At 38.8% G+C, this 15,547-nt stretch overlaps 3 protein-coding genes across 4 annotated transcripts in view; 2 read left to right on the forward strand and 1 right to left on the reverse strand.

Annotated features, from left to right (window-relative positions):
* Positions 1-515: 515 nt before the first annotated feature.
* Positions 516-6,485, reverse strand: LOC143140971 (glutathione S-transferase theta-3-like). The gene is made up of 5 exons (XM_076302157.1): positions 6,308-6,485; positions 5,757-5,844; positions 4,682-4,832; positions 3,403-3,579; positions 516-985 (listed from the first exon to the last, which is right to left on the reverse strand). The coding sequence occupies exons 1-5, from the start codon at positions 6,417-6,419 to the stop codon at positions 788-790; spliced, it is 726 nt and encodes a 241-aa protein (XP_076158272.1). The 5' UTR covers positions 6,420-6,485; the 3' UTR covers positions 516-787.
* Positions 6,486-8,542: 2,057 nt separating this feature from the next.
* Positions 8,543-14,430, forward strand: LOC143140974 (glutathione S-transferase A-like). Its single transcript, XM_076302160.1, has 6 exons — positions 8,543-8,801; positions 8,974-9,039; positions 12,353-12,458; positions 12,679-12,797; positions 13,820-13,902; positions 14,094-14,430. The coding sequence occupies exons 1-6, from the start codon at positions 8,634-8,636 to the stop codon at positions 14,224-14,226; spliced, it is 675 nt and encodes a 224-aa protein (XP_076158275.1). The 5' UTR covers positions 8,543-8,633; the 3' UTR covers positions 14,227-14,430.
* Positions 14,431-14,515: 85 nt separating this feature from the next.
* LOC143140973 (glutathione S-transferase A-like) overlaps positions 14,516-15,547 on the forward strand; it is a 29,279-nt gene continuing 28,247 nt past the window's right edge. For both annotated transcript variants that reach the window (XM_076302158.1, XM_076302159.1), the window contains exon 1: positions 14,516-15,533. In XM_076302158.1, coding sequence (XP_076158273.1) covers positions 15,366-15,533 — 168 coding nt within the window. In that variant the 5' untranslated portion in view covers positions 14,516-15,365. The remainder of the gene's footprint in view (positions 15,534-15,547) is intronic.

The raw sequence follows: 15,547 nt of genomic DNA on the forward strand, positions 1-15,547 counted from the left end.
TTTTCCTTTCAGGTACACATGTATATCATTAATAAAAACATATGTGCCCTGAAAGTATAGAACAATTACAGTATAATTGTTTAATGCCATATACTGTAATGCTACATTTCTCCAAATGGTGGAGGAACTCCTTCACATACTGTAACTTATGAAGCAATAAACATTAAGGGAAGTGTGAGGTACAACAAGTAATTGTGGTCCTAAAGGCAACAGGGAGAGGCTGTTTGTTTTTTCTCGCTAAGCCCAGATTTAAATCATGGTGTCAGTATCCATCCAAGTCCAAGGAAGGAAGCCATCTGGATCTGATTACATTCCAGCTGGCCACCAGAAAATAATGGTCAAACAAAATGTTCCCTGGGTGATTATGTGCTGCTAACAATACTCAATGTAACAATACTCTGTAAACAATACATTGAAATGTGAAACATGGGTTAAAATGCTACAGACAGCAACTGTGGAGGTAAACAAATAGGCCTTATGACAACAGCTACTCATGCAAAACTCATAATCAAAGCTGGTTTAATAGTGTTTATTGTGAGTAGGCACATTTAAGAACATTCTTATTAAAAAGCAGGCTATTAGTCGTGATGAATAACTAAAATGAAATTTTTTTTCTCCTCATCCATTAAGTAAAAAAATTAAGTGAAAAAAATAATAGTTTGATCATGTATTAATCCAAAATAAGTGAAAGACACAACACTAATATCCAACACAAACATAACAAAATAGGTGCTCCATTTAATTAGAAATTATTCTGAATATTCCTTTGTTGTACTCTATGCTGGTTTCAGAAAAACATCTTTTGAATCCTGGGCTTGAACCCCTGCAGCTTGCTGCTGTCTAATGCCTTGACCACCTCCATGGCGCCCATGACACCCTTGTGAGCTTCGTCGAACAGCTCAGGCCCGATCTTCTGACGCACCCGATCCTTCCAGGCACTGAGTTTGGGCCTTCCCTCAAACACATCCACGCCAGCAGCCAAGGGCTGTGCACACACACACACACACACACAGACACACACACACGCACACAGCATTAGAGAGGCAGCACACTAGGGACCAGACTGCACATACTCAGAGTTCACGTTCCAGGGTTCCTACACATTTTCCATTTCAAAATTCCATACTTTTTCCATACTCAAATGTTTAAACTTCTTGGTAGATTTTTCTGACCATATTCTAGATATTGTCAATGGAGCGTTCTACTAGCATTGTGAAGAGCTGTATAATAATGTTTATTATTTTTTTGTTAAATATTATTATATTTATATTGTTATAAATTATTTGTTTGCAATAACAGTTTATCAGATAATGCAGTATCCATGTCTTGGTAACTTTTACAAAATCAAAAAAGTCTACCAGTGTTTTAGCTGAAAAAAGCAGAGCTATGCAAACATACCAGTGCACAATGGTATAGGGCACGTGCATGGAACAGGAGTTCTCGATTTTTTTCTGAGGACCTCCATTCAATTGTATCTTGATGATGTGGACTGACAGTTAAGCTACACAACAGTAGGAATGGTTCATGATGACCTGAGTGAAGTGATTAGTACTGTAGATGCAATAGTCTGGAAACATAAATATTTCTCCATACCCATGTTTCTTTTTTCCATACTTGACCTGGAAATTATTCAAATCAAATTCCATACATTTCCAGGTTTTCCATACTGCGTAGGAACCCTGACGTTCACATCCACAACCAGCTGCTTTGTGAATAAAACCTTGCTTTAGTTCTACACAGGCGCTAAATGTGTAAATGTGTCTTCACTTGATGTCAAACCACACAATTCAGACCCAGAGTTATAAATGAAGCCGGTCCTGCAAGCTTGTGGTATAATTTTATTCATTATACGGCTCTTCACAATGATAGTAGAATGCTCCATTAACTTGAACTTGAACGTTCTACTTAAGCAATAAGCCCCGAGAGGCCGTAGGTTACACTGATTCTAAAACAGCTAAGGGTCGCGTCATGCCTAACAACGACCCTTAGCTGTTGTAGAATCAGTGTAACCTACAGACTCGAGTGCCTTATTGCTTTTCTAAAACTGTTATAAATACCTGGCCAAGTTTCATAAAGTAAAGGCACAGCAACTAGAAATATAACGACTTATTCCTAGATAATCATTCTTCTGCCAAGAAATATATTTCCTCTATCTGAATGGTTGCCAAGCAACGTCGAGAGCTACTTTAACTTTTGTATCAAGTTATGGTAGCGCAGTAATATAGAATGAAATGCATTCAAGGTGTATGTTTATGCTACATTTTACAACGGCGTCGAACGCGATTCAGCCAATCACAATCAAGGACAGGAACTATCAGTTTTAGAAAGTCAAATATGCACCATGTAATGACCTCTAAAACATATAATGACCTCTGTCAATGGCACAGGTTTTTTGTGCTTCTGATTCACATCTTTCATATCACTCTGCAAGTAGTAGTAGTTGCATCTGAAAGAGCCCTTAGAGAGCCACTGCACACAGGACCAGACTAAAGCCCCTAAGAGGCCCCTCGGGCCCAATTAGTTAGACATGCTGGTGTCCAGCCAAACATCCAGCTCAAGGACAAAGGCTGATTTCATGCATATCTTGCTTGCGGACTAACATTGCCTTATAACTACTTTTAGTATCTTTGGGCCCTATTTTCCGACCTGGCGGAAAGCGATTAATTATCCCAGCACAACGTTTATTCTTAACGATAACGGTAATGACGGATAAAATGATGGATAAAAGTGATTAGGCAAGAGGCAAGAAGCAAATAGGAAGCACAGCTGAAGACAAGAGATAAACGTTTTTTATTCAGTCATTCAAACATTATTGGGGTAAGTGTTGCTTCACCACGGTGAAGTTAGTTTCACTTTGCCAATATTCAAATAATAGACATTGCAGAGTGCAAATGCGTGTAGGCTATACTCTGCTAGGTTTTAGTAAAGCATGGTTTAGTGGAATAACTGTTACTGTAACCATACGTTCTCGCGTGCAAGCAGATTCCTTCAAATGCGCCGCTGACTATCAAAGTACTGATGCGCTGTTTAAAGTTAAAGTTTAAATGATGTTACGCCCAAAGCACACCCTTGACTGATTAAGAACACCTTCTTGGGCCAAGCACCGGACGTTTGATAACTACACCACACCCAATGTGGACTGGACAACCCACCAAATTTGTTTAAACTTTTCGCCAGTGACCAGTGCGTTTTAGACTGTCATGATATGGCCCTTTATCTTGATTTATTTGACTGACACTTTTATACAAAACCACTTACAGATGTCAAATAATTGCAGGGCCAGACTTCCTGGAGCAACTAGGGGTGTCTTCCTCAAGGGTACTTACGGTGGCACTACACTCACCCACCCCCACCCCCCTCTCCATTGCTCCTGTAAGGAGACAATCTGTGAATGGCACTGACCTGGACGATTTCTACAATTGCCACCAGATCCGCCAGGGAGATCTGGTCTCCAGCAATGAACGGCTTGTCCTGCAGGAACTTCTCCTCGATCATCTTGAGGGAGCGGTTGAGGTCCTCTACGGCGTCATCCCTCTTGTCCTGAGGAACCTCCTTCCCCATGATCTTTGGGACCATAACCTGATGGGAACACAGTGGCCACACAAGTCATGCTATGGTTTGAAGTCTAAAGGTGCTGATTTGCTAGACTGTGTGAACAAAGATGTTATGAATTATTTGCAAAAATCAGCTCAATCAGCTCAATTTTAACCAATATTCATAAAGTATTTTCTTAATTGTGTATTTCATATAATATCAATCAAACTGAAGTTGGCTGCTTTGATTGGATTTATTTTCACTTAAACCAACAGCAGTTTGATTGATGTTACCTGGAATAACCAATAAAAATGCTTTTGAATATTTGAAAAATGGAGACGACTGTTTTTTTTTTCTCCACAGGGCGAGTTGACCAAACACAGTCCTTGCAGTCTGCGTCACCTCAACCGGAAGTTACAATTTTACATGGCCACACAGAGTGCTCTGCAGGGCTACACCGTCAATTTGACACAGAAACATAAATTAGGCTTTAGGTGCCATCATATCGAGGTCCCCTCCTTCATCCCCACCATCACCAGCTCCCTGTTCATCGTCCAGGGGGTAGGCTCCATCCCTGCCAGCTAACATTAGGCAGGATCCGCTGGGTCAAGCCACTCCAAGACCTGAGCCAATACGGGGCCTATGCCAAAGACTTTATTCTCTTAACTGTTAATCTTGAACCTCGCAAAACTATATAAATCAAACATTTGAATCGTATTCCTACTTCCTGAGTCTTTATGGGAGAATTGATATTTTTGCACAGGCAATCCTTCGGCCTTAGTAAAAGACATTGTCATATTTTGCCATATCTGAACTGCTCTATTGAGTTTCACACTGACAAAACAAAATAGAGATAGCATAGATGCATTTGTCTCATTTATACTCTATGGCTATAGAGGTAATGTAAACAAATATTAACTTCAATGTATGTGCTGTAGGTTTATTGTTTTTTTTTTAAAGTATTTATCATTAGAGATGTATGAATAACTTAGTTGCATTGCTTCATGGCATAGTTCACAGAAATACTTTTTATGAAGTGAAACCTCTGATGAAACTTCTGTATTCAGCACTTCAGTGTTGGCTGGTGGCATAAACTAAGCTAAAGCCAGTGAATAAGGTCCACCATGTGCCGATTATCGATACTTACGTTAACCCAGAACATTTTGGAGCCATGCATCCGTATTTCTCCATGCTGCCAAGCCAAGTACTCGTTCACCCGCGCCCGTTTTTGCAAATCAGCCGGATACCAGTGGTCTGGAGTTTTGAATTTCTCAACCATATACATCATCATGGCAATGCTACAGGAACAATGAACAAGGAAGAACAAGATGTCAGCTCTAATTCTAAAACAAAGAACATTATGACAGTTACTCATTTTGTAACACAAATGACAAAGTGGCACATACTAGCAATGGCAGCTGCAAAAGTATCATTACAACCCCCCCCGCCATATGATATGATACTTGTACTGACATTCCAATGGAAAGAATATGATGCCAAGGTCATTGTTACACAATTCAACAATGAACTGCTGTGACCTGACTTCTGAACTCTTAGCTCCTGCCACACTGCCACGCAGCCTCGCTCTACAGTACATCAATTCCGACAATTAGGCTCGAGGTGACTTCTGATCTCAATCTGTATATTACTACAGTGATTTATGACAGCAATGACGCTTTCAAAATACAAAAGGAGTTAAAGAGAATATGCATAAGTATAGCCTTTGTTTGAATATATGTTTTTAGGCTTACCTTAAAGATGTCATTGTAAATTAATGTTAAGAATCATTTGGCATGGTTACATTTGGCCTTGTTTTGTAGGGGTTTTTTTTGGCAATTGATAGACAATTCGGACATAATTAGACCTTTGGATCCAATTTAGACAGTGGCCTCATATGTCAAAGCCATACACTGTACATCATTTATTTTCTGTTCCATGCCATATGTACTTCCACCATCCATGCAATACGTAAGAACACACCCTTCATATAACAGCAGCAGCTGCTACACAGGAACAATGCAGTTATGTCACATAGCCCACCAAAAGTCTACAACCTTCATACAGCAATTTATAGCATTAATTGTGTATGCATAATGATTACATCTGCATGATATACATGTCCTTATACCCCAAGTTATATCAGAACTAGGGTGCATGTAAGAGTATAGCATAACTGTAAGTATAACTATAACTGTATAATCTTTAAAACAACTGTAGCCTACCTTTCAGACAAACAAAATTCTCCATCTCGCATTGCAGGTACTTTCCTCATCATATTGATCTTTCCAAATTCTTCTCCATGCTGATCTCCTGCAACGTTTGGGAATGGTTAAAGTAGCTGACACATTAGGCATGTCACACGCACCTAAAAGAACAATCAGACCAATGTGGCTTTTGCTCTCGAAAACTTAAAATATCCTGTTCTGAACCTTTTGAAATATCCACTTTGTTTCTCGGTTTCCATTATGAATGAAAAAAACATCCCATTATGAATGGAAAAACGTAAAAATAGACGACACGGGGGCAACGGGAGGTTTCAGACTTGTCTAGGTCCAGAGGTACAAAGGCACAACACAAACTCTGACTGGACATTCAACAAGAGGGTGCCGCTTGTACTTGCGACTGCAAAATGCACAGCAAAATAGGCTAGGCTACGTCATGCGCATAATAATCATAGACAGTAGGCTAAGCCTACGTTATGCGCAAGACATGACAAGTTAGTCTATGGACAGTAAATATACACCAAGATCATTGAGTTATAAAGAATATTTACCCAGCATAAGCGAAGTCTGCTTGAAATCAAACGGTATATTGTTTTTCTTGGCAAATATATACACCGACCGACATGGCTGCGAGAAAAGATCCAAATAGAGTTCTAAAGGCATTTTCACCGGCTGCAGTTCAACAACTTGTGACCTCGGAAACAGTGAACGGTGACTGGTCGACTTCAACAAACTCTTTAAAGGCCAGAAGTTTGTAAGGTCCACCCACAAACTCACAAGATAAGGTCCACCCACAAACACATTAAGGCGCATAAAGTTGAAACAAGTTCACGCACCTTAACTACACACAACAGGTATGTTGGCCGTGACTCTGCATGTGTAGCCTACATGACACCTACATTTACACCCTACTATGTAGCTGCATTGTCTGCAGTGTTGGGAAAGTTCACTTTCTACGTGAACTAGTTCAAAGTTCAGTTCACAAATTTTAAAATGAACTAGTTCACTTCATAGTTCATAATTCAAAATTTTGAGCTAACTTCACATTTTCCAAAAATTAACTAGTTCATAGTTCTTTTTTTCCATATGTTGCTGTGAGCTATTATTTTTCAAAAGTATTGCCACAGGCCATAGGCTATAGAATGCAGTTAATTGGGTTGAGGATCTGTCTTGACAGTTTTTTTATTTGTTATTGGCTTGCACATACCTTGAAAGGTTTGCCAGGTGCTTCAGTTCAATGTGCCATTTCAGGTTTGCTGTGGATGTGACTGAAGTGCTGGCAAAGTTTGCACAGAAATGTACGATTTTTCCCATCCTCACTGACCTTGTCATAAAACTTGTTTAAATGATCATACGACGCCTCCTTGCTGCTTTGTCGTCTACATCAGCCTTTCTCAAACTTCTTTAACCTGAGGCCCAGTCAAGGCATACTTTGGGGTCATAGGGCCCACCTACATGAACCCACCACCCATCAAATTATTATAATGATATCACAATAATTATTATTTTTATACTATATTGCTACATGCACTTCAAAACAGTCAATGTTTAAAGTGCTAAGATTGTTCACAAAAGTTTGTGAAAACATGCACATCAGAGTACTGCTTTACTAATGTAAAATATAATTAGGCCTACAATAGTTTCATTGTTTTTGCATTGTTGCATGATGCTTGCATGAGAAATACTTCTCAAAACAACAGCAATTATATGGGTGGATGGAATATTTATATGCTATTTAATTACATTTCATTTGAATGGCTGAATGTAAGGATTCAGGATACACAATACCAGCTTTTGTGAATGGTAAATGGCGGATCAGATGGGTAAATCACTGATCTGGAGATCTTTATCTTTAACTAAGACTAATTAATAGCTTTTGGCTGACTTTAATACTTAATGCTAGACAGTGTTTTATATAGTCTGTGCTCTGTTTTTTATGGAAGTTGCATAAATCCACGTCGTTCTATTAAATGTTGTTTCATAATTAAATAGCTTTCGTTCAATGAACGAGTTCAGGCACAACACCTATTGTCTGTATTGTCAAAATCCATCGCAGAGCAAATTCATGCCCTTAAAATTTTTTACATTCCTATATAGAATTGGCTATAATATAGAATATAGAATATAAGAACGCAGACTCTTATGTGTCAGACTTGACAGACAGTTTTATTAACGTGCACAAACATCCAACATGCACAATATGTCACCTCATACACACATACAGGAATAGGCCTACAACAAGACCTCGATACATGTTAGCAATCGCCACAGTTGAAACATAGTAACACACATTTGTAAACAGAACACTTTATAATACAATTTTAGTTCCGAACGCACTGCACCCTGGGAACATTCATTCATTGAAGAACACTGTTTTTAGGCCATTGACAAGTTTCAATCTTAACTAATGCAAGATCGCCATGAAACTATTCTACTCTGGGCTACTTAGTTGTTAATTATGTTAAGATCGTTTTTGTTGTTGTTTAAAGTTTCAAGGGTTGCCCTTGCCCTGACTGCCTGAAACGATCATCCTGCAGGATAATGACAAACATCTCGACTCCAGGTCAGAAAATGTGCCATGTCATGCCATGTCATTCCGTGTCATGGGAAGATCTGCCCAGTCATTATCAAGACGTTAAAACAAATGCATGTAAGTGAACAAACGCGTTTACCGATACGTCCCCTTTAAGCACTGTCCCCTCTATCCTGTTTGGCAACGATTTTGGCATTCTTTCAGTCCATAAAAGTGGGCGTGGTATGTAGAAGAGACGATATAAAATCCTGACGTTAGGCAGGCAGGTTACCGAGTAACCAGGCTACCCCAACCAAACCACTCATTAATTTAGGCAACTGTCTACGAAGTGAATCTGTGAGAATATGGCCAAGGACATGTTTCTTCTCTGGGGATCCGGTTCTCCTCCATGCTGGAGAATCATGATTGCTTTGGAAGAGAAAAACCTGCAAGGCTACCAACACAAGTTGTTGTCTTTTGAGAAAGGAGAACACAAATCAAAGGAGGTCCTCGACATCAACCCAAGGGGACAGGTACATGCTCGTTGCGCACGATGTTTTTACAGTGCACTTGTGTCGCATGCATTACCAGCCTACTATGACAACAATATTTTATTTATCTACACTGGATTGTAAGAGAACTTTACGCCAGACACTTTCGATTTCAAATCCTGTCAGCTGATGTAGCGCCTGCTTCTCTTTACAGCTGCCAGCATTTCGGCATGGGACCAACGTAGTAAATGAGTCTTTTGCAGCCTGCATGTACTTGGAGGTAAAATACATATTAACTTTATAAAATACATATTAACTTAATATTCTCCTTATTGCATAAGTGCAGGTATTGCGTTGTTTTATATAACTATCATTTGTTGCAAACTTTCTTAACCCTCCTGTTGCGTTCGTGGTCAAATTTGACCGATTTACAAATTTTCTCTCAAAAATATTGTTAATTTATTCTGATTATCATGAGGGCCTTTGTTAACTCAGAGCATCTGAACACACAAAACACATTTTGATCATATTCATAACAATTTGGGTGTTTTATTTAACTTCAGAACACCCATGTCCGTTTCTGGTCTACAGTAAAAGGACCGGCCATTAAGACCGGCCGGTCAGTGTATAAAATTGATCTATTGATCAGATAGACTGTAGGCTATCTGTGCTTCTGTACATTCACACACACACACACACACACACAAACACGGCCTTACTCCCCCTCTTTGCTTCTATGACCACCCTCACAGGAACTTTTCCCCAAAAGTATCCAATAGTATCTTAAATTGATACAAAAATCTATCACAACATAGTATAATACAATAGCTGGGCATTTCTCAGATTTCGGGCCTATTTGGGTAACTGAAATTTTGAAAAATAAAATTCTAAATTTTACTAATTGGTATGCATCAAGTTATCAGTCATTTTGATAGGAGTAACCTTGTGAGCTTGGTTGAGACCACAATATAAGGGAATTTATGATTTTTTGTCATTTTTCAGGTAAATGTCATTACCATCACATCATCTAATATGTACATTTTAAAGATGAAATGGTCAATCAATGATCAATCAATGATCAATTATGGTTTCACATGAAGTCTATTTTATCTTGAACTTATTAGAATTGTTGAATTTTACTTACAACATGAATTATAGTCGTTTAAGTATCTTATTTTTTGATTTTTTCACTCGACCCTGGCTTGGAATTTCATTTATTTGAAATAAATGCCATATATCATATCTGTTTTCATCCAGTGGCAATTTAGACTGTCCAACATTGTCAAAAATATCTAATTAATGTAATTTATTGTAATTTATACATAATCTATTGGCAAAAATATGCATGGTGATGGTGATGACATTGCAGTTCTGGTAATGACATTTGTTGCGGTGATGACAAATCACTGATCGTAATCTATTGCAATTAAATGTTTATAATTTAGAAACCCAAGTTGAACTGACTTTGTGAAAAAAAAAACTTATTTCTTTTAAAAGGAGTACTTTAAATGTATCTGCAAAAATGTCATCACCAACACAGTCGTCATTACCACTACATTTCAAGCTATAATGTGCTGGTAATGACTGTGCTGGTGATGACATTTATACCGAAAAACTACCCTGAGAAGCAAAAATTATCACCATGCAAGTGTAGCTAGCTTTCTACATGTAATGTACATCATTTAAACTATTAAAATAATTTTAAAATTTCAGGAATATTCAAAAATACAGAAATACAATGCGTATGGTAATGACACATAATAAGTGTACATGCCCAAAACGAGGGATAAAGAGTAGATTTTCTTATGTTTCTGGACATCAAGGCATCAATCTTTCTGCTTGACACCCATGTATTCCACTGTGATATTAGGTGACCATGGTTACCAAATATTTTTTTGATTAAAAAACAGTAGCAAAGTGCTTTTATGTAGAGTGTGCTGGTAATGACGGCTAAACCATGGGACAGGTATACATTAAGCAAAATAAAGCAGGAAATGCATATATATGCATAATGTGTGCATGCAGTTCATTAGTTCAGATAACATTTAATTCATATGCATGATTTTTTTAATAAATTTTTGATAAATAATGTTTGAGATATGGCACAATATGTGAAAACTCTGGTTGCGGACAACACCAACACACTGATATTGTACCATAAAACACCAATAAAATGTGTCTAAATCATGAGTAGGAGCAACCATTAAAAAAGTCTAGGCTTGTTTTTCTTTATACTAATTAGTGATGCTAAACATTATTAGATTTAATGTGTTTTTAATAGAATTACACCCTGTGGACAGAAATAGGCCCCAATTCTGGGAAATACCCAGCTATAGATTTATAACAAGTTAGCAGTGGTCATTTTTGACCAGGAACACAAAACTAGTAAACATGAAATGAACACAACAGGAGGGTTAAATTACCTATATAGATTCTAGAGTAAACAACAATGGGACAATTAAGCAATAGTCATGACGAAATTAAATTAATAAAGTAACATTAAGTAGAAAAATATAGCCACAAGCGGCAGTGGCGGGCCCAAGCACCTGCGGTCCACAACCCATGACATTTCAGAATCCAACAATGCATTCACATGTGGTGCATGCGTCAAATGCATGTATCTGATGTGTGAGCTATTTGTTTTTTGCGAGTTTTATACATTGGAAACACTCACTCACTTCCTGTCGGATGTGACGTTTTACACCGATGGTAATCACTAGGTGACGCTATGTGGGATACAATGATGTGCTTCCAAATAACCAATTTATTACATACATTTTTTGATATGCAGTGCAACAATTGCACTGCACTGAACGCATGACCCCCCCCCCCCCCCCCCCCTTATATTTGCTATGCCAAATATGCATTTTGGGCATGTGTTTATATGGCGGGGTATGCACATTCATCATATCGCGCTTTCAGCACATTCCAACATATCAAAAAAAAAATTAAATCAACATCATCTTCACATCATGTATACCAACTTTGACATGAATTGCATAAATTGAAAGTGCTTCAAAATTATTTATGTCACAACACACAAAATCCCAATTACCTCACTTCCTGTTGGGCGTGGCTAATGCAGTGTACTATGAAAGTTGTTCATTTTGAGGTGTTACACACACCTACCAAATTTGGTGTGTGTAGCTGAAAATATATGCCACCCAAGAGATCAGTCAACTAAGGGGATGCTAGCGAGTCCCGGGGCCAAGCTCTTGTACCTAACTGCTTTGTGTGAGACCTGATGTGTGTGCCAAATTTCAAGACTTTTCGCCTATGTTAACCACCTCAAACAAGGAAAAAGCTCTGAGACAAATCATAAATCGGAATAACCATAATAATAATAATAATAATAATAATCTTTCTAAAAACAAAAATAATGATGATGATAATAATAATAATAATAATAATAATATGTTTTATTTATATAGCGCCTTTCTCAAGGTCACTTTACAAAGTCAACACAAACAGACTAGAGCAAGACAACACAAAAACAAACTGTCAAACCCTTCGGGTGCTCGGGTCCTAATTAGAGGACAAATGTTTCCATATGAACGTGCTCTGTGTGACTGTGTGTCTGTGTGTGAATGCAGAACCAGTTCAAGTCCCAGGGAAACTCTCTGATCCCCAGTGACCCAGCAGAACAAGCTCTTGTGTACCAACGCTCGTTTGAAGCACTTAACCTGCATCAGAAGATGGGTGAGCACTGGTGAAATATCTGTGTGCTTCAATAATGTATCCTTCTGTTTTAGCGAGAGTGTGAGTTCCCAGACAGTGACTAAATATGAACAGATCTGTGATGGTCATACATTGGCAAAGAAAAACTGTAATGATGATAATTTCGATAATGATGATTGTGATGAGAGTGACTCTCGATATACTGAAGATGATGATGACTGTGCTTCTCTGTCATGTATAGTGGACCTTATTACATACACTCGACGTACACCTGAAGAAGAGAGACACGAGGGAGCTGTGAAACGGAACAAGGAGGGAGCGACGGCCGAGTTGCAGATATGGGAGAGCCACCTGCAGAAGGTAACTCCTCACTGCTGACATCAATCTTGTTCTCTTTGTGCTGAAAGGCTCATAAGGCGTCGACGATTTCTATCAGCTCATTCATCTAAAGTTTGCCCGCAGCAGCAGAAGGTATCATGAGCGCAACCATCTAGGCAACAGCTGGATTACAAGCTTGCATTGCTTCATTGTTGCAAGAACAGTAAAACACGCTCTGCACCCACCCAGTGCTAGAGCTGTTAGGCTACAATGATATAAAGTTTTAGATTTAGTCATTTACTTTCACAATACTGGCTGACTCGCAGAATCAAGTTTCGTTAAAATGGCAATATCCCAACAATGTGCCTGACCACACCTTGTTTATTCACAAACAAACCTGTGGGTGCACATATGGGTGCAAGTTGATTTGTCATTTAGATAAGCGTGCACACTGGGCAGGAGAGTGAAAACTACTTTTTTAGTAAAAGTCCTGCCTGGTGCCACCATACACTGGGCTTTACATAGGGCCCAGAGAGTGCACACCACACTATTGCAGCTAAACAGGTGGTGTTGTTTTGCGCCCACCAACCTATGGAGCACTGAAGGAATGGGTCTGTTTTTTTACCAGCATTGCAAACCCTATCTTCTAATCTTTAACCCTTAAGGGTAATGGAAATGTTGGAAAATAAACGTTCTAAAGAATATCTGGGTTTATTGAAATCAACCAGAGCCCTAAGGCTGAAATCAACATAGTATTTTAGAACCTTGAATTGTTGTGGATTGGAATCTTGTGTTAGAATGTTCAAAAACCAACACCTTACCCAGAGCCATATAAAGGTTTACCTTTATATGGCTCTGACCTTACCTAACAATATCTGAAAGCCCTCAACCGGACAAGTGCTGTGTAATTATACACACACACCCATTCCCCCTTTCAGTGTAAACTGGACCATAGGTGCTTTGTGTTTGCACAGCTACAGTGCCAAAATTGCACAAGCACTGTGTTAGGATGTATCCTTAAATCTTCTGATCTTCTCATTCTGCTTTTTCCCTGTTCAATGGAGACTGGGCCATACCTGGCTGGGAAAAGCTTCTCGATGGCAGATGTTGTGTTTTTTCCAACCTTGGCACTTGGATTCCGTCTAGGGTGAGTATTTTGCTGTAAATAACAATACCGTTATATCACAGTAAAACATGTCAATAATATAATGCAACTGTGGGTGAATAAATTGGTCTGTGATGCAAAGCAAACATTTAGATGTACAGTATGAGATGACACCATTGCCGTATGGTTCACCATCTGGGAACAACAACTGAATTTTATCTTTTTGCACACAGGTTGAGCCAGAAAAAGTATCCCAAACTTGGTGGTTACCATGATCTCCTGAAGGATCGCCCCAGTATCAAGGCCTCCTGGCCCACGCACTGGCTCCAGAACCCCCCGACAATGGACCCACTGAAGGACCTGTGAGAGAATGGGTTCTCCTCTAAGTTCTCCCCTGTAAACCAAGCAGGCTTGCTATTCCGGACCAAGATGCTCATTAGACAAAGTCTATACTGATACAGTAATATGCTTGCACCTGGAGTATGTTGTTTCTCATGGTAACACTTCTTTTGATATTAAAAAAATAAAACTAATGAAAAATAAAAAAAACTTTGCTGAATACTAAATTAATTTATATGCACTATTACATTTATTTTTTCTACTTGTGCAGTACATACATTGAACATGTATGACCTTGGTACCACTTGAGGTTGATTTTACTTGTCACGAGTGCTTTAATCAAAAAAATAATGTTGCAACTTATCTTTGATTTTGTGAACATGATGCATGCACAAAACACTTCAAACTAAATATTAGACAAGGCATGGCCAACAGAATCAATCATCTTTTAAGAATAGGAGGATAGTGTGGCGTCTTAAAACACTGGTTGCACAAAAATGTGACGAGCATAAAGCTGCACTTCACTTTGGAGAAATCAATTTGACGTACATGACAATAACATTGGAAAGGGACGCCAAGCCAAATTTGTACAAATCTATTACCATCCATGAGCTAAATCTCGAAATCAAGAGTTTCAGGCAAATATACACTGAATGAGATTGCTGCGAGAAAAGATGCAACAAGTGTACCAAAAGGGCCATTTAACCGACTGCTGCTAAACACTTTTAAATTAGCGGTAGTCAGAAATGGTGTCATGCAAAGTAGACTTATTCAGTCACCGTGACGCAGCATTTCTCACATGCCATTTAAGCTGGTAAAAGAAACGTAGGTCTATCTACTTGCAAGTCAGAAATCGTGTCATATAAAGTAGTAAGAGTTAAGGCACCATGACGCAGCATTTCTCACGTCAGATGGTAAAAGAAACGTACACGTAGGTCTACTGTTGTTTCTCCTTTTTAATAAATACTCTCCGACAGAGCACTGTCCCCTGTGTCCCACTTGGTGTAACTGTTATAACATTCTTGCGCATTCAACACTTGAAACGTGGGCGTGCGCTATCGCGGCAAATTGCAAGAAAATTGCTGTCGGAAATTGTTGAGCACAACCACAATCCACGCAAACTAAGCAGTATTAACTGACAACTTTTCGGTGAAATCTGTGCGATAATGGCCGAAGACATGTTTCTTCTTTGGGGTTCTGGCTCTCCTCCATGCTGGAGAGTCATGATTGCGCTTGAGGAGAAAAACCTGCAAGGCTACCAACACAAGTTGTTGTCTTTTGAGAAAGGAGAACACAAATCAAAGGAGGTCTTCGATGTTAACCCGAGAGGACAAGTAAATGTTTGCAC

The sequence above is a fragment of the Alosa pseudoharengus genome, unplaced genomic scaffold (genome assembly GCF_046254945.1).
Source record: "Alosa pseudoharengus isolate Yale_2024_CS ecotype anadromous, Long Island Sound unplaced genomic scaffold, YU_APseudo_1.1 YU_APseudo_1.1_scf_23, whole genome shotgun sequence".
NCBI lineage: Eukaryota > Metazoa > Chordata > Actinopteri > Clupeiformes > Clupeidae > Alosa > Alosa pseudoharengus.

Bases quoted from the DNA above. Each gene is read 5' to 3' on its own strand.
- LOC143140971 (XM_076302157.1), bottom strand. From the start codon at position 6,419: ATGCCTTTAGAACTCTATTTGGATCTTTTCTCGCAGCCATGTCGGTCG. The intron at 5,845-6,307 runs GTAAATATTCTT...CAAACGTTGCAG, and splicing joins GCAGACTTCGCTTATGCTGG to GAGATCAGCATGGAGAAGAA. The intron at 986-3,402 runs GTCAGTGCCATT...GTGTGTGCACAG, and splicing joins CAATTGTAGAAATCGTCCAG to CCCTTGGCTGCTGGCGTGGA.
- LOC143140974 (XM_076302160.1), top strand. From the start codon at position 8,634: ATGGCCAAGGACATGTTTCTTCTCTGGGGATCCGGTTCTCCTCCATGC. The intron at 12,459-12,678 runs GTGAGCACTGGT...TGTCATGTATAG, and splicing joins TAACCTGCATCAGAAGATGG to TGGACCTTATTACATACACT. The intron at 13,903-14,093 runs GTGAGTATTTTG...TTTTGCACACAG, and splicing joins GCACTTGGATTCCGTCTAGG to GTTGAGCCAGAAAAAGTATC.